The sequence below is a fragment of the Balaenoptera ricei genome, chromosome 17 (genome assembly GCF_028023285.1).
Source record: "Balaenoptera ricei isolate mBalRic1 chromosome 17, mBalRic1.hap2, whole genome shotgun sequence".
NCBI classification, from domain to species: Eukaryota; Metazoa; Chordata; class Mammalia; order Artiodactyla; family Balaenopteridae; genus Balaenoptera; species Balaenoptera ricei.
Window position 1 is genome coordinate 73,399,702 of NC_082655.1, and position 27,146 is coordinate 73,426,847.

The 27,146-nt window shown below is 40.7% G+C and overlaps 1 protein-coding gene across 3 annotated transcripts in view; it reads right to left on the bottom strand.

Annotated features, from left to right (window-relative positions):
- NKAIN3 (sodium/potassium transporting ATPase interacting 3) overlaps window positions 1–27,146 on the bottom strand; it is a 516,979-nt gene that overhangs the window by 27,051 nt on the left and 462,782 nt on the right. For all 3 annotated transcript variants that reach the window (XR_009498413.1, XM_059901560.1, XM_059901558.1), the window contains exon 5: window positions 9,219–9,279. Coding sequence is in view for 2 of the 3 variants with exons in the window: in XM_059901560.1 (XP_059757543.1) it covers window positions 9,219–9,279 (61 nt within the window). In the remaining variant the exon portion in view is untranslated. The remainder of the gene's footprint in view (window positions 1–9,218; window positions 9,280–27,146) is intronic.

Genomic DNA, 27,146 nt, shown 5'->3' on the forward strand with positions numbered 1-27,146 from the left:
TGTTTTTTATTCTGGAAAATTAAGCTTCCACGTATAAGGACATGGCAAGGAAGAAAGTAAAGCTCAAGGGAGGCAGAATTTTCAGAGTTCAGGGTCACGTGGGATTGTGGCTCTCCCTCTGTCCAGGGCTGGTGCTGGGCACTCCCTGAGCACGTGTCCAGCCCATGTGACCCGCCCAGTGCACCCGTGACCCGCCTGAGTGCACACGGGACACCTTTTTTTTTTTTTTTTTGGCTGCGTTGGGTCTTTGTTGCTGCGCGGGCTTTCTCTACTTGCGGCGAGCGGGGGCTACTCTTCATTGTGGTTCGCGGGCTTCTCACTGCAGTGGCTTCTCTTGTGGAGCACGGGCTCTAGGCGCGTGGGCTTCAGTAGTTGTGGCTCGGGGGCTCAGTAGTTGTTGGCGCATGGGCTTAGTTGCTCCGCGGCATGTGGGATCTTCGTGGACCAGGGCTTGAACCCGTGTCCCCTGCATTGGCAGGCAGATTCTCAACGACTGCGCCACCAGGGAAGTCTGCACACGTGACACTCTTGATCACCATTTTTTTTAGCTTTTAACTGGCATTGTTTTTATTCTCTAGTCCTTTCCCCCCACAGTAGCACAAATACTGAGGGAAGATCTCTCTCTTTTTTTCTTGGCATTTCAAGTCACTCCGTGGGATTCTTTGTAGGTAATATATCCCTTTTATGCAAAGTGCACAGAGTGACTTTTTCCTAATGCTTTCAGTGTTATTCCTTTAGATGCAGGGATGCACTGATTCTAGTTATTCTGTAAGGATCCCATGGACCGTCTCTAGTATTTTGTCTTTGACTCTTGCAAGGGGGAACCTGGTTATAGTGTCCCTACAGGGTCCTTTGATAAGAAAGCATCTGCCACCGTGGCTTCTTTCCTCACTCTTAGTTGCTAGAGTTGTATCACCTTTATAAAGATGCCTCTGACATACCAGCTCCTACCATCCTACTTCCTCAATACACACATACACTTTTTAGTTTTGATTTTCTCATATTCAGAAAGAAAGGAGCTAGGTTCTCTTTTTTTTTCTTTCTTATTTGCATTTTCATCTTTAACAGTGTATTTTCTATTCCCTTTAAAGTTACTCAGCTTTTTTAAAGCGACGCAAATTGTGCTATTTTCCTGTTGTAGACATACTATTAACCCTTTGGTTAATCTGCATCAGTAATTGGGTGGAACGGCTGCTTATCAACTACAATTTGGCTTTCCTGAAGTCTCTTTCAGAGTTTTTGTAATTTTTCAATTACTATCTGCTCAGAATCACTGGTGGCTTTGTGTCACTACTGCTGGGCTCATTCAGAGGAACATTTTATTCTAGAGAAAACAAGATTTTAAAAAATTCTGAAAACACCTCCCTTTTCTATTTTTGGAGCTCCCTTTTCATTTTTATTTGGCTGCATTTCCAGCTTTTGTTTCTCTCATGGGTCCAGATCTCTGGAAGCAGATGTTCCCATAATCAGTGCTGACAGTTTCTTCCCACTTTAAAATTTTCTAAGAGTAGATAATATTTAAATAATGGCATAATGAATTTCTAAAATCTCTTTGGGGTCAATAAAGCAGAATGGAATGGCTGAGAGGAAAAATATTGCTTAAAAAGGTAAGGGCTAAAAACTGTTCTAAGAATCTGTCTAAACAGATATAATTTTTCCCTTATGTAATACATTTTTTCTCAGTCATCCAATTTTCCCCTAATATATTTTTATCATTCTCATTTAAATCTGGCTAATGTTCTACTTTGCCCGATAAATCAAGTGACAAATACTTGTTGACTTTGAAGTCTCTCTATAATTCACTTTTACTGTCTGCTCCTACAATTTTGAACATTTCCCCTTTGAATATTCTTTTTTCTTTTTTTAAAATAGGCTCTATTATTACTTTTGTTTTTCCCATTTCTAGGACAGACCCCATCGCAAAAATGCCATTTCTTCTGAGATTGTTTTATAAATTCTTTTCTCTTTCTATGAATTACTGTTCAAAGAAAATTGAATCTGATCATATTCTTCCCAAGATTAAATCCATTCATTGATTGCACGTCATCTAGCAGAGTATCCCAGCTGGAGAGACCTGAGTAGGGCGTGCGTGTGCACATACACACTTGCTGAGCCAGACTTGGGGTAGCTAGCCCTTTGGGGTGGTCATTTATTGCTCGGAAAAAGTAATTTATTTATCACAGAGTGCCTTATAAATGTTATCTTTCTCTATAAGTGCCAAGATATAAAATAGGTTGGGGCTCACTGGTGTTAAGACAGAATCCAAGGTCCCTCAAAGACTGACCCCGCTGTTCACTTAGTGAACTGAACATACCCCACTACTCATCACTTGCTGAGTATCCCATGGTTTTCCCAAGCTTTTTTGACACACTTTTGCCAGTATTTAAAATGCATTGCCTTTGTTCCCTTCCTCATGATGTAATATTCTTCATATAAGACCATGTGCTCGTGCTCTGAGCAGCCATGCCTGGTGCCCTGACACACAGTTAACCTCTGCTTATCTTTTTTGTGCTTCTGATTCACTTTATACAGGCCATTATCTGCACTTTACTCTTCCATAATGATTTACATGCCTTGCTCACCTATTAGAATGTAAGGTCTCCTGGGAAAGGGACCAAGTCTTATTCATTTCTGTATCCTTGTGGGTCTAATACACAGAAGTCTTTCAATAACTGTTTCTTGAATGAATGAATCAAATCAATACAGGATTAGCTATTTAGCTATTTAAGCTTGTTTAAAGCCCTAAAATTAATCAATAATATGCTGGAACCGGACTATACTTTTGGATCCGGACAGGTCAATGACCTCAGACAAGAAGAGATTTGGGAGAAATGCTGAATCCAATCAAGCATTTAAATATCTACAAGAATTGGCAACCTACCTGGAATATAGAAAGAACACAGAATTCCATCAGGAGCTATGGTTGAAAGAAGTCAGTGTAATGTCAACAAAGCATCTGAGTCATGTGGGAAGACATTAAAATGTTTTAAAGGGTTAGTGAGTATAAAACCAAGCAGAAAGAGACTCTTAATCGGAGTAAAGTCTTGTGTCTACTCAAATCTAACGTCATCTGGGTCCTGATGCTGTGGACTGCTGAATTAATCACATTTGAAGGGTATGGAATGAGATCTCCTCTTATTCCACCAACTATTTCAAAAAGCTCTGAAAATCCATCAGTGGAAAGTGAGACTCCCCTTGGAATTGAGGTCCTGCTTCCCAGCTGAAAATCCCTTAACATACAGCAAACTCAAATTGCTTGAGATGCTTATTTGTTGGAGAAATAAATTTGAATATTTATTTCAACATTTATTCAACACTGTGGCTCCATCATTTTAAACATGTGGCTTCCAAAGCTTCTATGCTGGTCTGTATCCAACAGGCAGAAACGGGAAGAGCATGGAGAACCACATGTGGAAGTGACGTGGGTGTTAGGGCTGGAAGTGGGCGTGTTCCTTCGGCTCACATTCCATGATCTGGAACTCAATGTCATGGGACACCTAACTGCAGGGAGCCTGGGAGACGCAGCCCAGCTGTGTGCCGGAAAAACAAAGGATGCCCACCATGGAGTTAATTAACACATCCATTACGGAGACAGACTGTCTTGTTAACCAGCCCAGGACTGGAATCCTCTCTGAACCAGAGCACTGTAGTTAGAACCCTATTCTGTGCGGCCTGACCTTCCCATGTGTGGGGCTGGCTTAGGTCTCCACCCTGTTGGTCCCAACTTTTTGACCGTACGTCTGTCCCCTTGGCCGTATTTTGCATTTGAGTTCACTCTATGGTGCATCTATCTTCCAAGTCTCTGTTGCCTCCCTGATGTCTTGTCCAGGAGTCCATAAACTCAAGCTCTTGCTCTAATGTGGTATAGTGGAGGTTTACTCCATCTCCCTATATCTTTTTTTCTTTTTAAAGATTTTTTGATGTGGACCATTTTTAAAGTCTTTATTGAATTTGTTACAATATTGCATCTGTTTTACATTTTGGCTTTTTGGCCCCGAGGCATGTGGGATCCTAGCTCCCCGATCAGGGATCTAACCCACACCCCCTGCATTGGAAGGCGAAGTCCTAACCACTGGACTGCCAGGGAAGTCCCCATCTCCCTATATCTTGACCTTCAAAATTACTAAAAATCCATCTGATTATGCTAAAGAGATGCAGGACCTCCATTTGTTAAACATAAATATTTGTAAGTTGGATGAAGGTGGTCAAAAGGTACAAACTTCTAGTTATAAGATAAATATAATAAATACTAAGGGTGTAATAACAACATGATTAATATAATTAACACTGCTGTATGTTTTATACAAAAGTTAAGAGAATAAATTCTAAGAGTTCTCATCACAAGGAAAACTATTTTTTTCTTTTATTTTGTTTCTACATGCGATGATGGATGGTCACTAAACTTTTTGTGGTAATCATTTCATGATGTATTTAAGTCAAATCATTATGCTGTACACCTTAAACTTATACAGTACTGTATGTCAATTATATCTCAATGAAACTGGAAGAAAAAAATTGTAAATGTACCGAGCATCTCACTAAATTCTGAACATAATCCTAACACTTCATTAAATTTGAGAACCTTGTAGTTTTGAAATCCATTTTGAAAAATGAGTTGCTGGGCCAAGAGAATTTACTTAATAAAATAAACTCAACAATCATTTAAAAAATATTTTTATTATTTTATTTTTGGCCACGAGGCATGGCTTGCAGGATTGCAGGATCTTAGTTCCCCAACCGGGGATCGAATCTGGGCCCCTGGCAGTGAGGGCACTGAGTCCTAACCACTGGACCGCCAGGGAGTTCCCTCAACAATCACTTTTTTTATTAGATGCTATGTGCAAGGCATTTTCTAGGCTCTAGAGTTATATCTGGGAACATAAAGATTCTGACCGCAGAGATTTTGTATTCTAGTAGAAAGGTTAGGCAGTAATTTTGTAGCTATTTGGCAGAGTTATGGGGACATGCTTCAGGCTCTAAATCTAAGCTGTGGTGAGGATAGCTGCAACTCACCAGATTGTTACCAAAAGAAATTTATACTCTCTGAGAACCAGTAGATTCTTCATGGCTTATTGGACCAGTACTATGACTCCTTTGAAATATTGACTGTGACCACGGGATCATCCTTAACTGGGTCTCATGTATTTCTCCATCCTTGACTCTCACAAATTTCTCCTGTCCCTCTACCCTTGTATGGTCAGGCCACCCAAGATGGCTGTTCTCTGGCTCTCTGTACATCCCCTGCTGGACCAGTCCCTGCTTCACCTACACCCTACCCACACGACTGACCTTCCCTCTTAATCATACAGCCTAATCAGTAAATGCCTATGTACTTGCCCCGGACCCCTGTTAGTAATTGTTCTAATCTTTATATCAAAATGTCTCCACTATGTTAGTTTATCAAAGGGGCAGTGAGGGGTGTGCTTTTCTGCTGTTTTCCCTGGTAACCAATGAGCCAACCTGACAGTGGGGTGTCGCTCCAGGTCCCTTTCTGCTTCAGATGTGTAAGATCCCCCATTCATGAAACCACTGATGTCTCTGTTGCTGACTCAGGGCTCTTTCTTCCGTCTTGAGGCTGGGCCTCCAGGGGTCAGACGGTTGTATAAAGAGCTATTTTGAGATTTTCCATGTAAAATGCTGAACCCACATCTGGGGAGTTCATGTTCTTTTCAAAAACTAGTGCTTAGGATTTTCGATGTACATTTCTCCTGCCAATCAACATAGACAGCCCAGGCTGGCCTTGTGAGCCCGACAGACGTCCCATTCGCAGTGTGCAACCTCATAGCAGAAGAGGTAGTGCTAGCAAGAGCTCCTCTGAAAAAGCCTGGCAATATTTATACAAATTAATACATTTTTCAGCATTTTTTGCCTCCCCTCCACACTTCCTTGAATTAAAAACGTTCTTTTTAGTAAATCTGACAAGGCACTAACAAGCCCACAAGTTCATTTCAGCAGTAGATGGTTCACACACAAGATGTTGACTTTTTTTTTATGGTTATTTTTAATTTTTTTTTTTAACATCTTTATTGGAGTATAATTGCTTTACAGTGATGTGTTAGTTTCTGCTGTATAACAAAGTGAATCAGCTAAACATATATCCCCATATCTCCTCCCTCTTGTGTCTCCCTCCCACCCTCCCTATCCCACCCCTCTAGGTGGACACAAAGCACCGAGCTGATCTCTCTGTGCTATGCGGCTGCTTCCCACTAGCTATGTATTTTACATTTGGTAATGTATATATGTCCATGCTACTCTCTCACTTCGTCCCAGCTTACCCTTCCCCCTCCCCGTGTCCTCAAGTCCATTCTCTATGTTGATATATTTTTACGACTACAGGTTCCAAATATCCTGGTCTCACAAAAGTGTTCACAGAGATTGATAGATTTTAAAAAAAGAAATAAAAAATGAAACAGATATAAATAGGCTTTTTCATTAGAATGAATGATGAAAAGTATTGACCCTACCTAGCAGTACTCTTGCTTTTGTGAGCTTTTTATTTCATTGTCTTTGACCTGCAATCATAGTCTTTATAGGAAATGGCTAAAGAGGCTGAAAGGTAACTAAGAAGATGGGTGGCTGGAAATAAATGTTTCCTCAAGCATTTATTACCCTTCAGAAATGTCCATCAGCTGAAATGTTACGCCCATAGAACCACTTAAGCAGTGCAGAGGAGAGAAGCGGGTAGTTATTAATTTTTAAGGCTGGCTGACAGCTTTCAGTCCAAGAAAGGCTTAACTTTGCATTTTGAATAAGGCAGAGATTTTCATTAGTTAGAATAGAAATCAAAATGATAAATGATATATTGTCTGCCAAAATACTGTGACATTACGTTATCTACTTGCAGTTACCTTTCAGAAGAAGCTTTCCAGAAGCATACTTAGATAAATTGGAAGGCTACCAGTATTGTTTTCTTATTTTATGTTTAAATTTTGGAAACACAATTCAAAGGACACGTCTTCTCGACTGTGGGTTGGTAAGGGCAGTTCATTGTTGCACCCGAAACCTAAGTGTTGGCACAAATTGTACTAGTCTATGAGATCATTGCAATTGGTTTCAGACATTTCTTTTTGCTCACATCTGCCTTCTGAAGACTCTAGGACAATTTAATTAAAATTGCACTTTGATTCCTACTTCCTTCAATAAAAAATATAAAATTACCCTCACTTGAGAACTATCAGACTAAAAGGTTTGTGATTGCTTTCTACTGTCACCTTGCTCCCTGCCGATTATCATGTCAGGTTGGTCTAGGGCATGTTTCCTTTGTTTTGAGCACCCAAGACCCTTTTGGCTCTAAGTATTATTTGAATTGATGGTAATATAACTACTTTATACAGAGGTCTCTTGGGAACTTAATGTAGGGCCCTAATAACAAACAGTACAATTAAACCATTAATAGAATAGGCTTCTAGCAGGTGCTTCAATGTTGGTTTGATGGGCATTAGAATAGCTGATTCAGAGGTTTCTATAGAGAAACTTAAGCTAAAGACTCTAAAATCAATAAAACTACGATATCTGCCAGTAGCAATCTGATCCATATACACTGACATTATTTCTCTAAAAAAGGCTGATAGAAGGTCAAAAATCTTTTACCCAATTTAGATGAGCCTTTTATTTTGCATGACATTTTGCATTTCCAAGTTTTGCTTAAAATCACAAGCTTCAGGGAAAAGCCCTTTATATATTTATTCTACTAGATAAAAGAAGATTATTGATTAATCTACCTGTCCTCACACAATAAGGCGGGGATGAAGCATTAGCATCATTTGAGAACCTCTAATCAGTTCAGTGAGGAGAAGAAAGAGGACCATTTTGGTACCTACTCAAAAGTACTTTATAAGGTATTCAGCTGGGATTTAGCAATCAGTGTATCATTTTTGGGGAAGTATTTATTCAGCACCAATTCTAATAATTTTTTTTAGTTTTCAATTCCAGTTAAAATTGTTCTTGTTCAACCGGTTGTTCTTTGGCTGTCCCGCTCTCTTAGCTGTGAGTTGGAAGCATGCTGCTGATTTTCTGTACATGAACTTTGTCAAATTGTGGAACTACTAATGGAACACCTGAAAATGTACTTTTTGAAGTTAACCTCATAGTCAAAAGTATTGTCATTACAACAGCACTTTTGAAATGTCAGAGACTCTCCAGCTCATCTAGCATTAAACAACAAAACAAAACAAAACAAAGCCCCAAGCAAGCAGAAAAGAGATGATGTGGTACGTCTGCGTGTTTTCACTGCCTGATGAGTTTAATCTCAAGGTCTAATATTTCTTCCAGTTGGTTAAATAAATCGTCATTGTTAACTGGATTCCAGTTCATACACCATGCACTGTACCTGTTTGGTAGCAAGCACTCATCAGACCCTTTTGGAGTTGTGTTCTAGAAAGAAGTTGTAATGGCTAGCTAGACACTTATCCTCATTTTTTAAAGAGTCAACTTTGTAACCCAGAGAGTATCTGCAGCGGTATAACCAAATCCCTGGGATGGTTGGGTATGATTTGTTTATCTAATAATTTATTTATTTTTTTAATTAAAATTTTCTTTGGTATTACATGAGCCCATAATGGAGTGGTGCCAAGAAGTGCCTTAGACATTAGCAGGCGCTCCATAAATGCCACTCGTTAACCTATGTTGCTAAATCTCTACCCACATAACTTTGGGTAATATGTCTTTTTTGTTTTTAGTGTTCTGCTAAAATGTGACCACTTAGCTTTTTATCATTCCATTAATTCTTTTTCAGCATCTCTCTCTCTTTTTTTTTACATCTTGCATTGAAGGTTGTCATGTTTAGTTTTCTCAGAGTAGTTTATGTATGTGTAGATCTTGGTAGACTGTGTTATTGTATTGATGTTATTGCTATCAGTCAGATTTCAAAATTCTGCAGCCAGCATACTTACAATTGGTGATGGATAAAACAACCCCAATTTTCTACTCAGAGAAACGTTTAGGTCCCTGATGAAAAGTTACTAAAATGATACGACAGCCATCGGTAGGTGTCCCTGTCTCTGAGCATGCTCCCACACGACTTGGTTTGAGAGTTTCAATACTTAGTGCCATCTTGTTTGTGTGCAGTATAGTTTGTAAATGTTTGAGTGTAACTTTACTATGCTGATTTTAATCATTTAAAATTCCAAATATAAAAGATTTCATGGTCCTGTAATGATAAGTTTTGGAAGCTATATCTCAGATAAAATAAACCCACAGGTAGGTAGAATGATACTTACAGGTGTCCTCTTCTTCCATGAAAATACTGATCACATAACAGGCATACACAAAACCAACCAACTGCAAAGGAGAAAAAAAAATCTTAAAAATCTAGGACAGATGTCCATAATTAAAAAGCCTAGGTAACCAATAGATAAAGAATACACAGTATTATCATCTATGAATTCATAATAGCAAAAAATCTTAAATGCTATTTAAATGTTTTAAAATAATAGCCGTGATTTTAAAGAACCTTTTCATTTCTACTTAGGTTTAATAGCTTTCTAAAGTAGTACACAGAAATGGGGAAAAAATTGCAGATATTTCACTTAGAGTTTGATTTGGGATTTACAGTTCTTATATTGTAAAATCACCACAGATTATTCAGAACATCTATTTTTAAGTTTTGACTATTTGTAGAGCAATTTGTAGCATTATTATTACTCATTATTACTACAACTATTTTAATGTTTAATTACCACAAAGGGAATCAAAATATGTTCACTGTAAATTAAATACCAATCATTTACTTAATTGTGGAAAATGCTCTGAGAATGTAGATTCTATTTGAATACTAAATTGTTTTGTTAATTATACACTGCCAGCCACAAACACCAGATATATTGTTCTTCTTTCTTGACTGCGCCTCCTTTGTTTCTGCATCCCCTCCCTTCCCTAATTAGTAACTATTTGAATCTCTCCTTTGGAACTCAGGGAATGTTTAAGAGACTGAAACCTTTTTCCTACTAAGAAACAGGGACACGAAAAGGCTTTTGTACCCAAGGGGGCCTCACAGGGTCCTGCTTGGTTTCAAGGGCAGGGATGTGTATGTGCGCCCATAGTCCAGGGGTAAAGCCTTCTGAAGAGAGCTGGCTGTGCTCTTCTGGAGCAGGACCTACCCAAGAGAACAATATTACTTTGAGTTCTTCTGCAGCCACATCATACAGGGGGACTCCTGTTCCCTCATGGGATATTGCTAGTACTTTAGTAACACATGAAGTCCTAACGTGTAGTCATGGTGAGGCTACCAGAGTCAAGCCACACGTTAGATATTGTTAAAGGCTGGTTTTTCTTAGGTTCTTAGAAAATAGATAGATAGACAGATAGATAGATAGAAAGAAAGAAATAGGAGTAATATTTTCTCCTTATGCTCCCATGGATTATCTTGTTCATTCCTTTTAATACATGTGTTCTACTTTGGATTCCTTTATGTGCCTCATTAGATGAATATGACCTACTGTGGAGAATTGACTTTGAAGATGACCCTTTTGCTTGAAGAGCAGTGCAATGAGTTCAGCTGACATGAGTCCTAGTGATAGAAACAGGCAGATCAGATATCTTTTGAACCCTAAAGAGCTAGACCAAGTGACAGCCAAACAAATCAAGAGTTTCTTTGTATGCAGTGTGAGTAGGATGGCGGATACTTTGGGTCTCTTCTACTCACTTTGCAAGGAGAAGGGTAGTAGAAGAATGGATGAATCATGTTACAGTAGAAAAATTTCTGAACTAGTTTTGTTACTTTTGTTACAGATCAACATTTAGATGCTGCATTGTTTACCTTGGACGTTGCTTATTGAATAATTAGGCCACAGATGCTTGATAGCTTACGTAGTCCAATAATTTTTCCCCTACAGCAAACTCAGGTAAGTTAAATCTCACAAATCATTATTCTTCCATCTAAGTAGGTGAAAGATAAGCAAACTGTTTTGATTGAGTGCTGTAGGACTTTTCTAGTATAAAGCTAAGGCCTGCACGATAGCTCAATACTACAATGAATATTATTTTTCTACTTTCCTAATAGACTATACATCTCCACAAAAAAATCTATTTACACCTTTATGCTGATTTGAAGTAGAATAAATTATTATTTTGTCTTCTTTGATAACTTTTGAGATGATAATGGTGTCTAAACTGTATATTAGCACATTATTAGCCTCTTTGGCAGGGAACATATTTTGGTGTCTTCTAACATTAGCTCATTCCATTTGGTATGCTGGGTCCATCGGCATTTACTGGTTGGTTCATTGGCATTTACTGGAAGAAAGGCCAGAGGATTGATGAGAAGGGTCCTTGAGAGCAAACTCAGTGAACTCAATGCTAAAACACTGTTTTCATACATCAATATGTAGAGTTAATTTGATGGGGTTGAAAAAAATCCCATCCTGATAGAGAGATTTTAACTTGAAAATGAAGTCTACCCCATCCTTCTCTGGTTTGCCTTCCAGCTGTTACAAGACACCTGGAAAATAGTAACTGCTAATGACTGTTCCATAAATTGCTTTGTTACATATTTATACATTTAAAGGAACAAATCTAAGCAACCTCTAGGGACTCTTTTTAATACAAAATAAAAACTTATTTTTTTGCAAGAAACTTTTTAATGATTCTAATACAAGTTTCCTTCCAGGCTAAACAAAAAAGGGGTTGACCAGATGGCTAACACTGAAGAACAAATGCAAGTTATTTAGTCCTGATTCCATCATTTGAGTAAGTGCAGTTGAAATTTAGGGAGAGGTTTGGGGTTAGGATGAGACACTGAGCAAGTTAGAAAGACTGCATAAGAAGATGATTATATATGTACTTTTATAAAGGCAAAAGGAGCAAACTCAACTGAATAATTTTTCAAATAAATTTTTCAAAAAAATGTTTTTACTTAAGTTTTATTTATTTTGTATTTCTTCCCTGTGTTTCAGGACCATGGATTATTTTAAAATTATTGGGTTAACTGTGCTTCTGAAAAGATTGTACTGAAGATAATTCATCGATAGATTTATTTCTCTTTTTCCAAATGAGTCTTTTTTTTTTTTTTTAATAAATTTGTTTATTTATTTATTTATGGCTGCATCGGGTCTTCGTTGCTGCGCGTGGGCTTTTCTCTAGTTGTGGTGAGCCGGGGTCACCCTTCGTTGCGGTGCGTGGGCTTCTCATTGCGGTGGCTTCTCTTGTTGCAGAGCACGGGCTCTAGGCACACGGGCCTCAGTAGCTGTGGCTCGTGGGCTACAGAGTTCAGGCTCAGTAGTTGTGGCTCATGGGCCTAGTTGCTCTGCGGCATGTGGGATCCTCCCGGACCAGGGCTCGAACCCGTGTCCCCTGCATTGGCAGGCGGATTCTCAGCCACTGCCTCCACAGGGAAGCCCCCAAATGAGTCTTCTGACAAATAGAAAGTAAGATCAGGCTCTTAGTTATAGTGATGCCACACTATCCTTCCCTATTCAGTGAATTATTTTTTATTAATGAAACGTGAGAACACCCAGTTTTTAAAGAACAGAGGAATGCATAGCAACAGAAAATTTGTCATCTCCAATTGTTTACTAATGGATCTTAATAATATCTTGAGAGATGTAAAGAAAGGAATTTTGGCTAAGTAATTGAAATATGCAATACCATTAACCGGAAACAGTAAGATAAAGACATGCCATATTAGAAACATTAGGTCATTGTCCAGGCCTTCAAACAGAATTTGTCAGGCATAATCTCAATATTATAACAAATGAATTAATTAAAGTATATCCTTTTACTTTTGCTTTATTGATTGGCATACTAATAAAATATTTATTCCCAAAATTACTTTTGCTATCATGATTAACCAAATGACTGTTTAACTAATAATGTTATTCTCATGAGAACATGTCTAGACATCACGTTAATCACTTATTTGTAGAAGCTGACTGTTGTATAGTTCTTGGTTTCCCAGAACATGAGTTGAAATAGTCCCTGTGGCTTTCTGCTTATCTCCAAGAAATGGAGTAAAATGCATTCTTGCCAACAGTGAAGACACATAAAATAAATAATATCAGGATAATAATCCTGATTATTTCTGCTTTAAATAAAGTTTTGAGTCATTCGTTTTAAAGACACCTCTTTTCTCTTCCATTAAAAACATCCATCTCTATAGTTGTAACATTTAAATGATTTTCTCCTCCATATTGTAAATTCTGACTGCATAAATTCCACCTTTTTCACTATATTAAATGGATGTAAATGGCATAAGACTAGATTCCAACACCATTTTTTTTTTTTTTTTTGATGAAGGGATTGATTCGTTTTTGCAAGTAAGATTTGTATATGAGATTGGTTTGTTTTGGCCTGCAGGCCTTGTACAAGGATTGACAGGATTAGGTTTCACACACGCAGATACTAGCATGACAACAACCCATTGTCTGTGTGTCCTGCTAATTGTGGGTCTTGGTAAAAACGAGTCAAAGAAATGAGTCATCTCTACAAGCCTGAGTGTCTTAAGGGATCAGTTTTAGGTGAAGTGGATGGGTGAGAAAAGCTCATTTAGGGAACTCAGAGAGAAGAGCTTTTTCAGACCTAGCCTTAGGGTGAGAGAACTGAGGGGTCTGAGGGAAGCCAAAAGGATTCTTTAACAATAATAACTCCCCAATACTTTCCCAAATTTCCCAGCATTCACACCAACATTTAAGCCCTAAAGCTTAAGAGAATCCAGAAGGAATGACAGAAGTTTTTCTATTTAACACAGGTTCTAAACAACTCTTTGTTAGTCAATTCTTCCTCAAGTCCAAAATGACTTTATAAAAATCTTGGCCATATATATGGGCTAGCATATTTGTTTCTGACGAACCTAAGGGCAGGAGAGGAATAAAGATGCAGATGTAGAGAATGGACTTGAGGACATGGGGAGTGGGAAGGGTAAGCTGGGACGAAGTGAGAGAGTAGCACTGACATATGTACACTATCAAATGTAAAATAGATAGCTAGTGGGATGCAGCTGCATAGCACAGGGAGATCAGCTTGGTGCTTTGTGACCACCTAGAGGGGTGGGATAGGGAGGGTGGGAGGGAGATGAAAGAGGGAGGGGATATGGGGATATATGTATACATATAGCTGATTCACTTTGTCATACAGCAGCAACTAACACAACAATGTAAAGCAATTATACTCCAATAAAGATGTTAAAAAAAAAAAAAAGAGAAAGATGAGGAAAAAAAAAAGTCTTGGCCAAAGCCGGCCCTATTGGAGGCAGGCAGGCAGAGACTGACCCTCTTTGCTCTGTGTAGAACTTTGTCCCTATGGAAGTCATTAAGTTGGACACTTGTGAGCAGAAAGCTTCTGCATGTAATTTATTTGGGTTAAGGTGTTAAGTTACTTATAAAAGGAAGCATAGCTACCTAATGTCAAGAATGTGCAGGGTTTGGGATTTTACTCTACTTCATAAGCTAGCAAGTTAGCCTGTTACCCTTTCATGGATGCTGGACAAGAGACCAAGGACTTTACTGCTCATGGCACAGAAGCCAGCACAAGGTTCACACCTCTTGGCTGTATTCCCCACACCCCTTGGGCCATGATGGACCCCTGCACATATAGTGGGTTGTGTTGCAGGAGAGGAATATTGAGTTACTTTTTTAAAATTGGAGTATAATTGCTTTACAATGTTGTGTTAGTTTCTGCTGTACAATGAAGTGAATTAGCTATATGTATACATATAGCCCCTCCCTCTTAGGCCTCCCCCTCCCCCAATCCCACCCATCTTAAAGCATTCGTCTAAGTAAAAAAAAAAAAAGACAAACAATAGAAAAATGAGCAAAGAACATAAATATCTAAGCTATACAGAAAGAAAGAAAACTAATAAACTGTGGAATGATGTCATGCATCAGTCATAAATTAAATGCACATTAAGAGTACAAGAAAACTATGTTATCACCAAATTTGCAACATTCTTTTTTTTTTTTTTGTGAGTGTGTGTTAGCAAAGATGGTCAGATAGATATTCTCATATACTACGTTTGGAAGAAAAAGTTGGCAAAAAACATTACACTCTTTCACCCAGTAATCTTACCTCTAAAAACCCATCACACGGAAGTATTTTAAAAATCTCTATAGTGATTGTCATTTTTTTTTTTTTTTTTTTGAGTTACTTTTCTAGCAAGAGGAAGCAAGCCTACTCTTTGTCAGGGATGGGATGGGGGAGAAGTTACCTCATCCCTAAGGGTTGCTAGCTGAAAACACAACCCTGAGAAATGGTCCAGGCAAAGAGTGATGATAATTTTGGAGGTCATCAGTGTATCTATAGATAGTATTTAAAGCCATGTGACTGGATTAGATCACTAAGGAAGTGAGTGAAGGGAGAGAAGGGGTCCAGGGATGAAGTCCTGGAACATATTACATTTAGGGGTTGGAGAGAAGTTAACTCACCAGCAAGAGACTGAAAGGGACTGACCCAAGGGATACAGAGATACAAGAAAGCCAGGGCAGCTGGCCGCATCCAAGGCCTCCGATAGGTCAAGGTCAACGAGCACCGTGTTACTGAGCAACGGGTTGGGTAAACTGGAGGAAGTGGGAGACCCTGATGGAAGTGGTTTTGATGGAGCGTGGGGCAAAAATCTCATCAGAGTGGGTTCAGGAGGAAATAGGATGTCAACGATTGTTTCAAGGAGTTTTGCCTAAAAGGAGAGTAGAGAAAGGGATAGCAGCTGGAGAAAGATGTGAGGTCGATGGGGATTTTTGTTTTTGTTTTTAAAAGTGGGCATTACTATAACATGTTTGTTTTCTGATGGGGATAAACTCTTTTTTTAATCATAATTCACAATTTGGGGTCGTGGAGAACAAAGAATCTCTTGCCTGTCCAAGCACACATGCACTTTTTATCTGTCTCCAAGCCCTCTATAATCCTGCTTCAACCTGGCTTTCAAAGCTTATCCTCCACTCTTCTCTGCCATAAGCCTGTGCTCCAACTCCTCAGGCATTCCCCATTCTTTGCTTGCCCACCAACCCCTAAACTGTTCTCATATCTCTGCTTGCCCAAACCCGCTCGTCCTTTAAGTCCTGATGTTTATGTCACTTTCTTTGATCTCTCCAGTGGATACGCCTCTAGTCTGAACTGTCACAGCACTTTGTTCTTATATCTCCAATGGCGGTTCCCAGCATTGTTTTGTATCATAGCTATGTGTGCACTTCCCAGTAGACCCTTGAAGGCAGGAACCCTCGGAGAGAGCTGATAGAATGGCCACATCCTCTGAGAGTCCTGACCTGGTTCCTTCAGGAAGAGGGTCTGCTCCTTCCCTTACTTTGGCATGGCCCCATGTACCACGATGAAGGCACATTTCACATGATTATACAATCTGTTTGCATGTCTGTCTCCACCACCAGGCTCTGGAGAGAACTTTCTGTCAACTCAACTTTGCATTTCGGACACATTGCCTGGTACAAAGAAGGTACTCATTAAATGTTTATGAATGAATAAATGATGAGAAGCGCTGTATTGCAAAGCAAAGTGGGGGCAGGGAAACCAGTATGGCTGAAATAAGGTGGATGAATATCACAATTCCAGCGTGTTAGCAGCGCTGAAATTCCCACAGGGTTCCCGGGTCACTCAGCCAACGTAAAAGCCAGCTCTGCTCACCACAGCAGTAGCTTTCGTCTTGACTTGATAAGTTCCATAGATTTTTGCTGCTTTACTTTGATACCATCTGGGTCATGCAATAAACACGAGAACAAGCCAATGATTGTACCATGTTAGACAGATGGATGTATCACAAACATGTAGAAAGAAAAGGGATTTTAGGGATATTAGTCTATTTCCACTTATGAATTAACTATTGGTTGATTTTACATGAAACCAAACATTTGAAGTACATTAAAAGTAGCTACAGGTATCCCTGAATACATGCTGCTTCCTTCACTGGGGACAGGAGAAATAATATGATGCAATAAGAATTTTCCAGCCACTTTACTGAAGTGATCAGTGGTTTTCATAAGGAATGCTGGTGCTCCAACCCTCACTGCAAGTCTGAATGCAGCCTGCCCTCTTGTCATGTCAGGATGACAGATGACAGAATGTCCAGGCACATGACACATGGTTACTAATTTGGGAACCTTCTGACTCCCTCTTCTAGAAGGGGTGTGGGCTCAGCTTTGTGCAATGGCTCACCCTCTGTACTGGATGGGACAGCAGGCATATCCTTCCTTCCTAGGGAGATATTTAAAATCTCTGAGACTGGGCTTCCCTGGTGGCACAGTGGTTAAGAATCCGCCTGCCAATGCAGGGGACATGGGTTCGACCCCTGGTCCGGGAAGATCCCACATGCCGTGGAGCAATTAAGCCCGCGCGCCACAACTACTGAGCCTGCGCTCTAGAGCCCGCGAGCCACAACTACTGAGCCCATGTGCCACAACTACTGAAGCCCGCGCACCTAGAGCCCGTGCTCCGCAACAAGAGAAGCCACTGCAATGAGAAGCCCGTGCGCCACAATGAAGAGTAGCCCCCGCTGCAACTAGAGAAAGCCCACGTGCAGCAACAAAGACCCAACTCAGCCAATAAATAAATAAATAAATAAATTAAAAATTTAAAAATCCTTAAAAAAACAAAACAAAACAAAACAAAAAACTCTGAGACTGAAGAACAGGCTGCAGATGGGCAGTCTCGTCACACAGAGCTGTGTGGACACATCTCTTTCTCTATGGCTTCCAGGAGGGCTTCTTCGTGCAACTGTCACCCATGTCCGTCTGTTTTCTCCTGTGTGCCCAGCAGAACAAAAGTCTGGGAACTTAGGATCCTCAGGGGAGGAGGTCCCCTGAGGGACTGGCTTCTTATTTATTCGCATGACTCTAGGGAGAGTATCCTTGGAATCCTAGCAATTCTGAACCTATTTGTTTTTTAATCAAGCTGCTCATGCTTACCCTTCAGGAATCCAGAATTTGTTATGTCTGTTTATGGGAGTGTCCTATGCCAAGTGAAGCCTGAAATTATTTGAAGACATTTGGTTCACTCTGCTAAGAGTCCCACTGGCACCCTGGGCTCCAAATGAATCGATGAATATGGAAATAAGTTGTTTTCTCTACGATGACCATAAAAATATACACTGGCAACAGCACCACATTACTTTGGGCTTTGGGGATTTATTGCCCTTACGTGTATGAGAAGCACTTGTGTAGACAGTCAAAATGGAAAACAAATGGTTTGCTGGCTTCAACCAAGGAAGATAAGCTTTTTAATGACATGCTTTTATGATGCAGACACTCTGCACAAGCCAGCTCAGCAATCTACAGAGGACACACAAGTTACTCTGACTTGCAGAAAGCCTTGTTCTCAGTGCATTTCTGGTGTCAAGTCATTGAGGAATAAGCGCATTGTTCAAACAGGACAAACAAACAAATAAGCCTATTTAGGTAACTCATATCTGGGACCTTTCTAAGTGTCCACTGCCAAGCTTGATGATTCTTCAATGGCATCATGTAAATAGTTTGGTAGGGTCATAGTACCTGAGTGTTACGAGGTAATTTGAAGAAAAATGTTTCTATTAAGGAAAATGTCTTCTAGTTTTTACCCATTTTACAATCTTAAACATAAAGCTAAAAGTCAATTTGTAAATGTGTGAGATGCACGTAAATGTAGCTTGGAGCTAAAGAGTTGTTTTTGTGATGGTGTTGGAATGTGGTGGGTAGGGTCTTGGGTGAGCATATATGGGGACTGATTCCAGGTCACATCGAGATCTGCCCCCTCCATACCTGGCCCTCTACATGGAGTCAGGTCCAGGGAACTGGAGTAAAAGCTGGGCTTGGGCAGAAGCCCACTCAGACCCACCTCAACTTGTCTGTTCCATCTTCTGTCCCTGTTTCCATCTTGAGCTGTTGACTTCACTCTCTAGCAACTCAGACCTCTAGTTCTGATGACTCATTTTGAATCTGTTCTTTGGCTTACTGGAGCATGTTGACTCTTCTTGTGCCTCTCAGGGTCAAGGGTGGGCACCCTCAGTGTCTCAGGAGAGACATTCCTGCCAATACACCCTCAAATCCAGCTTGCCACTGGACCACACAACCCGACAGTGGGGCGTGCATCTCCAAATCTTACGTATTGAGAACGGAGATCCCCAGAGCACTCACTGAAAGGCAGTGGATGGCAGAGTGGCCGTGCTCTGAGCCCCCTCTTAGGTAGCCAGGCACTGCCCCAGGGCATACAGATCTGCGTGTCTGTCCACTGCCACCCGCTTCCCACTGAGGAACTGGCTCAGTCAGTAAGGGAGTCGTTGAGAGGATATTAACAAACGGCAATGTCTGGAGCCCTATCGATTGTGGACACTGCTCCCGCCATCCAGGGACAGCCATGCAACCTCCGTAGACTTCTCAGCCCCTTGTTGCAGATGGAGTTCTATGTGGATATATAGACTTTACAGATCTTAGGAGAACCCAAGAGAAAAACAGGCATTCCTCTGCTTGGACGATCTGTGGAATTTAAGGGGAGACATTTTGCAAAATGGAAGTCTCCTTGTCCGTAATCAAGTGGGGTTTTCACAGGCTTCTTAATTTGTTTGAGGGATGTATTTGAAAGTCCCACCTAGTGACAATGTGGCAGGAGCTGTGATCCGCTTGGCTGAATTAGTACGTGGAGTCAATTCCACCTAAGTCCCTTCTTGGACAGGAGACCGAATGAGACTGTGGTCTAGTTCTGAGAAGGCCCCAGGGTGTTCGTTGTGATCAACTGGCTGCAGTACCAGTGCACCAGCCTTTGTAACTAATGAACCTTTGAGGGAAGCAGAGGCGCAGCCTAGGATCTGCCCGGACTTCACTGTTGTGCAGCAGATCACCCATCCTCCACTCAGGGCCAAGGTGGGGGAGGATCCCATGTCATGGACCACCTGACCTCTCCCGATGGTCTCTGTGATGAGTACTGCCACTTTGCCTGTGTGCTGTTCCTACACCCTCCTTGGTTCTGAGCCTCTGTATCTCTTTTCTCATGACTTCTAGAACAACGTCAGGGTCCCCGGGACCAATGATCTTCTTTGGAGGAATTCAGGGAGTTCTGTTTAATGTTTGGGGAATCAACAAGAGGGAACTCTTGCTTCCGGTGCTGCTCCAGTGTATCCGGTTCTCAGGATGGGTTTCAGCCTTGTCCCTGGAATCCAGTGCTTATCTTAAGGTTAATGGTTATGCTGGTTGAGAGTCCAGCTTTGTGGTTGGAGAGATCTCAGTTCAAATACTGGCTTTGCCACTACTATCTGAGCAACCTTTGGCAAGGTATTTGACCTCTCTGAGCCTCAGTTTCCTCATATATAAAATGGGGAAAATGATCATATTAAATACTTCATTGATTATTGTGAGGGTTACTGAGCTAATGGATGTCTAGTGCTTAGCACAGGGCTTAGCAGGACACTATTGGTCCATTGATTCATTAAGCTCTTATATCTTTAAGACCTAAGTTCTATCATCATCTTCATTCTATGAAGGAGAAAACTGAGGCACAGAGGTTAATCAATTTGTCCCCAAACCACTTAGGTAGGAAGTTACACTCTGACTCTGTAGCCCACGATGTTGACCTCTCTCCTTACTGCTGCTGTATATACAGTTCTTCTACAATCCAAAGCTGCATTTACTTGGCAAAGCAGTTACAAACTCCTTTATACTATAATCTCAAGATTTTTCTTTTTTTTAAATTAATTAATTAATTTATTTATTTATTTTTGGCTGTATTGGGTCTTCGTTGCTGCGCGCGGGCTTTCTCTAGTTGCGGTGAGCGGGAACTACTCTTTGTTGTGGTGCGCGGGCTTCTCATTGCGGTGGCTTCTCTTGTTGCAGAGCACGGGTTCTAGGGCATGCAGGCTTCAGAGTGCAGGCTCAGTAGTTGTGGCACACTGGCTTAGTTGCTCTGCGGCATGTGGGATCTTCCCGGATGAGGGATCGAACCTGTGTTCCCTGCATTGGCAGGCGGATTCTTAACCACTGTGCCACCAGGGAAGTCCCAAGATTTTTTTCATAGTAAACTTACATGGGATTAAGTACTACCCAGGTGTTCACGCACCCCACTGCTCACCACATGCTCTGTTCTTTTAAAATGATGATTTAAACTTTCCAAAGCATTTAAAAAGATTGAGAAGTACAAGATTTGAGTCAAAAGCATAAAATAGTTCCAAGATGCTTGTATGTAATAATCTGGAGTTTTTAGACTTTACTTTTAGTTTTACTAGATACTTTTCCAATTACAATGAGCAACAGTCATCATTATTCCTTATAATATGTTGAAATCATTAGAAAGGAGGCGGTTTTCACTAATGTTATCAATTTTCTTATTGCCCAAACTAAGAGTTTTTTCCTAAGATGGCTTTGGAATGATCCCAGAACTATAAGGTTGTGATATTTCCTTTCAAATTCTAGTGCCTGTCAGGGTCCAGGCAAATTCATTATTATTGGAGTTTAATTGATTGCTAAATGTTTTGTTGAAATTCAGGTGCACCAGTATTTAGATCCAAGCACAGTCTACCAATCATTACCGAAAATGCAACAAGGTTAATTCACTATGATCTACTCTTAGAGAGTCTGTGTTGACCTCTAGGGGTTCTATCATTTTTGTTACTAAGAGTCCTTAAATAATGTGTTTAAGAATCTATTCCATTGTAGGATGGTGGAAGGATGGAGTTTTCTTTCTCTATAATTTGTGAAATTCATCTTTCAAGAAATGAGACAGTTGCCCAGGTCCAAGAAGGAAAACTTAAAGAACCACCCAAGCAGCAATCTTGGTTCTTTACCTTTGATAAAAGTAAGTTGCATGATTTATGGAAGATGGGGATGAGCTCTGAGTTGTACAAGCCACACCAAAGCTGTTGCAATCCAAATATCTCAAACAGAGCCATGTGCTACCAGTGGGGTCAGTGGGATTCTCATAGGAGCAGCTGTTCCCATGATGCCAAAGCTGGCTCTTGGCAACCTTTGTTGTCCCCAGTTGGCATTTTCAAGGTAGATATCTCAGGCCCAATTGTCAACCTCCATCAAAGTGCAAGATGTTTACATGTAACCACATTCCAGAAAGGGAATTTGGGAGTTGGAGTGTTAATCAAAAAGGATATTTGGGTTGGGTAAGAGGGGTCGGACTGAAAGAAAGTAGTTTCAAAACTATTTTTTCAACTAACTTTTTTGGATTAAAATATTTTACTTCAAGAACCAGTGAAATTTCGAGATGCTTTAAAGATCTAAGTTATACTTTAAAAGAGTCTTTGTAGACATACTGTACCCACAAAAATCCTAAGTAAAAAATAGGCGATATTTTTGTAGTTGTGGGTGAAAATAAATGGCACCTCTGCTTCTATTTCAGGTGTTTAAAAATGAGAATAGTTGACAATAACTCTGACTATTGGTTTCTTGTTCCAGTTATCGGACTGAAACTGTTTTGCTGTATGGACATCCCAGGAGAAAGGCATTAAGGGTTGGTTCAGTGGTAGTTAAAGCTGGTCTCCCTACTCTGCCTCGAGAAGTAGAAACTGTGTGGGAAGAAGCTTTGGTGTCACATAAACTCAGTGGGAGAGAATAGTGTTCAATGAGCTTTAAAAATATGGCATCTTAAAAGGGTTCTCGAAGCATCTTTCTCAGCATCACTGACAAAAAGTATATGTTCCCTACCAGGTTTGATAGTTTTCTACTTTTCCACATGATGGGAGCTAAGCTGAGAGAATGATCTTATTCACTGTAGAGAATTCTAGAGAATATCTGAATGGGCATATATTACACAGCTATTTCTAGGTAATAATCTGATACTTCAAGACAGATGATATCTCCTTATATTTTATGGTGCATGTTGCTATTTCATTAGAAGAAGAGACCTATGTAACCATTTGTGGTGACATTTGAGCATTTACTAGGTACTTAGTGCTAAGTTCTCCAGAATTTAACTTTCACAACGTATTTGTAAGGTGAGTAGTAGTATCTTTTTTTTGTGGATGAGGAAATGAAGGATCAGAATAACTAGTTTCAGTTTACATAGCTAGTTAGTAGTGGAATCAGGAATCAAGTGTACGTCATTAGTCTACAAAGTCCACGTCTTTGACATAGTTTAGAATGTCTCCATATTCACTGGGCAAGACCTGAGACAGTGAAGACTTGGGTTTCATTAGAGCTTCTCCACTGAGAAGGCACTGTGCGTGGCAAGTGGCTCATGCTGCCCTCCCAACAGCCCTAGGCTCCCAACCATTCTTGCTCATTGATGGACCAAACCAAGCCCGACCCTGTATCACTTCTCCTTCTCCTTTCTTTGCTCCTCCTCTTGGGTCACAAAGTAGAGCAGAACTATAGTGTTCATGCCTTATAAATAAGAACAAATGAACTGGGACTTCCCTGGTGGCTCAATGATTGAGAATCCACCTGCCAGTGCAGGGGACATGGGTTCGATCCCTGGTCCTGGAAGATCCCAAATGCCGCGGAGCAACTAAGCCCGTGCGCCACAACTACTGAAGCCTGCGCACCTAGGCTGGTGCTCCACAACAAGAGAAGCCACCACAATGAGAAGCCCATGCACCGCGCATCACAACGAAAAGTAGCCCCTTCTCACCACAACTAGAGAAAGCAGGCGCGCAGCAGCGAAGACCCAACACAACCAAAAAAAAAAAAAAAAAAAAGAACAAATGAATTTTAACTTCCTCAGCTTCAACTGTGGCTTCATCTTCCTCCTCAGGCTTACCCCCAGCCTCAGCCTGGACCTCAGCTTCATTTCCAGAACCTGGCAAATTCTGCGTTAATGTCTCGCTCATGATCTTCAGGAATTCCTCTACATAGCATCAAATCCTGACAGCTGCGAGATCCCTCTAAGCCCATCTTGGCAAATCAGTTTATCTTTTCATTCACAGTTTCCCATCTCTTCAAATGAGGAGAATACATTAATAGATTGTTCCACAGACTTTTCCTACAATAAACATTTTTGATCCCTTGGAAGTCCCAAATCTAACTCATCACAATCCTTATTCTTGCTTATTACTTTGTTGAGCGTAAGACTATTAAAGTGAACTGATCAATATATACACAGACACACCTTACTGTATTTTCTTTCTCTATGCATTCCTTCATTCTTTCTTAATGCATCTGAGGATAAGGAGTCTTTCCTCTTTAAAGGATCACTCCCGTCTCTCTAATGTTTTTTCTTATCTTGATTTTTCAAAGATCTTTCTTTTGCTCTTTTGAGACATTGTCTCCAATATCTCCTTCTCACAGACTCTTTTCCTTCTGCCTTCGAAAATGTTTAGTTCTCCCTTATCTTACAAAAATGTCACTTGATTCTGTTATGTCTTACAGCTTCTTCCTTCTACCCATGAACGTCTGAAATGAATGTTGTTATCAGCTGCCTGCTTTCCTCTGCTTTTCATTCCTTCCTTAATTCACTGCCATTTGGCTTCTGGCCCTACTTTTCTGCTGAGATTGCTCTTGTAAAGGTTAGCAGTGTACATTTTTTCAAATCTAATGGCCTTTTTATCCGTCCAAATTCACACAGAATCAGAGTCGACATGAAGCTCCAACTGGACTGTGAGTATTAGATTCTGCCAGGCCTCCCCACCTCTAGCCCACCTGCCTCTGGACTTCAGCGGCCCCGGTGCCTAGAAGCAATGCTTGCTGTGATGACAGTGGACCGAAAGGCTAGGTCAGTGGTGGGGCTTAGCAATGAATTCCTTTCTGACAGCAGCAGCATGGTCCCGTGTGGGTGTGATGTTGAACGGCCCTTGTGTCAGAGGGGACAAGCTGGGACAATCCACGCTTGGCACAAACTTAGGGTAGGAAAAATCTGCCTGGGATCTGGGGGAGGAAGGACTGGCTCCAAAAGAAACTTCAGGAGAGAATCAAAGTCAGCTGGGATCCTGGCTCTAGTCCCTGGCCGAGGTTGTCCCGATTCAAGAGAGGAAAGCGAGCCAGGATCCAGCTTCGGGGTAGTGATACATTCTCAGAGCTCTTGGTTGTAAGGATGGAAAACAAGTGCAGTGCATTTAAGGAGAGTGGAGGAGACTGGAAGCAAAGGCAGCTCCAGGAGAAAGGAGATACAGAACAGGGAGAGAGGCAGCTAGGGTTGAAAGCCACCTTCCTTCCAGTTGAGGAGAGGGAAGCGTGGGGATTCGAGGAAAGAATCCAGCCCAAGAAATTAGGGCAAAATAACCAAGCATGCTGGCTGATGGCACAGTTAGGAATAGATCAGGAAGGACACGAGTTCCTCTGCATCCATGGTTTCTCTTTCTGCAGTTTCAGTTACCCTCAGTCAACTGCAGTCTGAAAATATTACATGGAAAGTTCCAGAAATAAACAATCCATAAGTTTTAAGTTGCTCCCTGTTTTGAGTAGCGTGGTGAAATCTCACGCCATCCCACTTTGACCCGCCTGGGACGTGAATCATCCCTTTGTTCACCATGTCCTGCCAGTTAGTCATTTAGTAGCTAACTTGGTTATCAGATGGCCAGCGTTTGTGTTAAAGTGATCCTTATTCTACTTAGTAATGGCCCCAAAATGCACGAGTAGTGATGTTGGCAGTTTGGATATGCCAAAGACAAGTGGTGAGGTGCTTCCTTTAAGTGAAAAGGTGAAAGTTCTTGACTTTAGGAAGAAAAACAAGCCATATGCTGAGGTGGCTAAGATCCATGGTAAGAACAAATTGGTGAAATTGTGAAGAAGGAGAAAGGAATTCGGGCTAGTTTCACTGTTGTGCCTCAAACTGCAAAAGTTATGGCCACAGTGAGTGATAAGTGCTTAGTTAAGATGGAAAAGGCATTACATTTGTACAGTAAGATATTTTGAGAGAGAAACAGAGAGAGAGGGAGGCTACATTCACACAAATTTTATTACAAGATATTGTTATAAATGTTCTACTTTATTATTGCTGTTGTTAATCTCTTACTGTGCCTAATTTATAAATTAATTAACATAGGTATGTATGTATAGGAAAAAACATAGTACTATGTATAAAGGCTTTGGTCTATCTGTGGTTTCAGGCATCCACTAGGGGTCTTGGAATTTATCCCCCGAGTATAACGGGGGACTACTGTATACAGCCTGACGCTCACACTGGCCCTGGTTACTCATCTAAGGATATGGAATTACTTCCAGACCCTAACAGTGAGTTGGGAGACGGCTCCTAATATATTACTAGGCTGCATCTCACTAAGCTGGGACTTTACAAGGGCTGAGGGCATGCACTGCCTCTCAAACTCAAATGACCATACATATTACCTGGGATCTTGTTAATTTATTGCAAATTCCGATTTAGTAGATTTGAGGCGGGGCCTGAGATCCTGCATTTCTAGCAAGCTCCCAGGTGGTATTGCTGTTGCTGGTCTATAGGCAGCTCTTTGAACAGCAAGGAGGGCAGGAAGCAATTGTTATGAGCATTTGGGGTAGGACAGAGCCTGTCATTGAAAGAAATCAGCCCCTGATTTCGTCCTTTGGTTTTGGTCCTACTAAAATCTAACCAATGTGGCCAATAGAGTCAAAGCAATGTGAGTATGGATAGCGTGCCACCGTTTGTTTAAAAAAATTGGGGGGAGGGAATGCACATGGGTATTCCCTTGTATGCGGTAGTGGGTTGCTAGTTGCCTATTCAATATGCATTGTTCCTTTGTTCTTTATTATTAGAATCCCTAAATTTGGGAGTGGCAAAGTGCCTGGCTTAAAATCTACCTCCTCTGACAAGGCTAGTTAACTAGATGTGATATGCAGCTTTCCAAAAGCTCTTTGAAGGGAGCTGACTGCTGGGAGGCACGCCCTTTTGTTATTCCTTCCTCTTGGCTGGAATGTTGATGTGATAGATTTCACTCTAGCCACCATATTGTGATCATGAGGTGATTTTCAGGAAGAAAACTGAATGATCTGAAATCAGAATGATGAGGAAGGAAATATTAAAAGAGCCTGATTTTCTGGTGACCACGGAGCCACCATTGTAGGCCTGCTGTGCCTGCATCCAGGTCCCTCTCAGATGAGAGTCAAACACATCTCTATCTTCTACATAACTATTACTTGGGCTTTCTTTTATACGTAGCTAAATTCAATTATAGGCTGGTACTACATGTACGTAATATTTCTGGAAGCTTATCCACAGAACTGATATCAGCTGTTGCCACTGGAGAGGGGAACTGATCCACCCTGGTTTAAGGGCTGGGAGGAAAATTTAAATTTTACAGTATTCCCTTGTGTCCTTTTTAGAGTTTTCATTCTTAGATAATAATAACAACTAACAACTGCAAATAAAAGGGGGAAGGG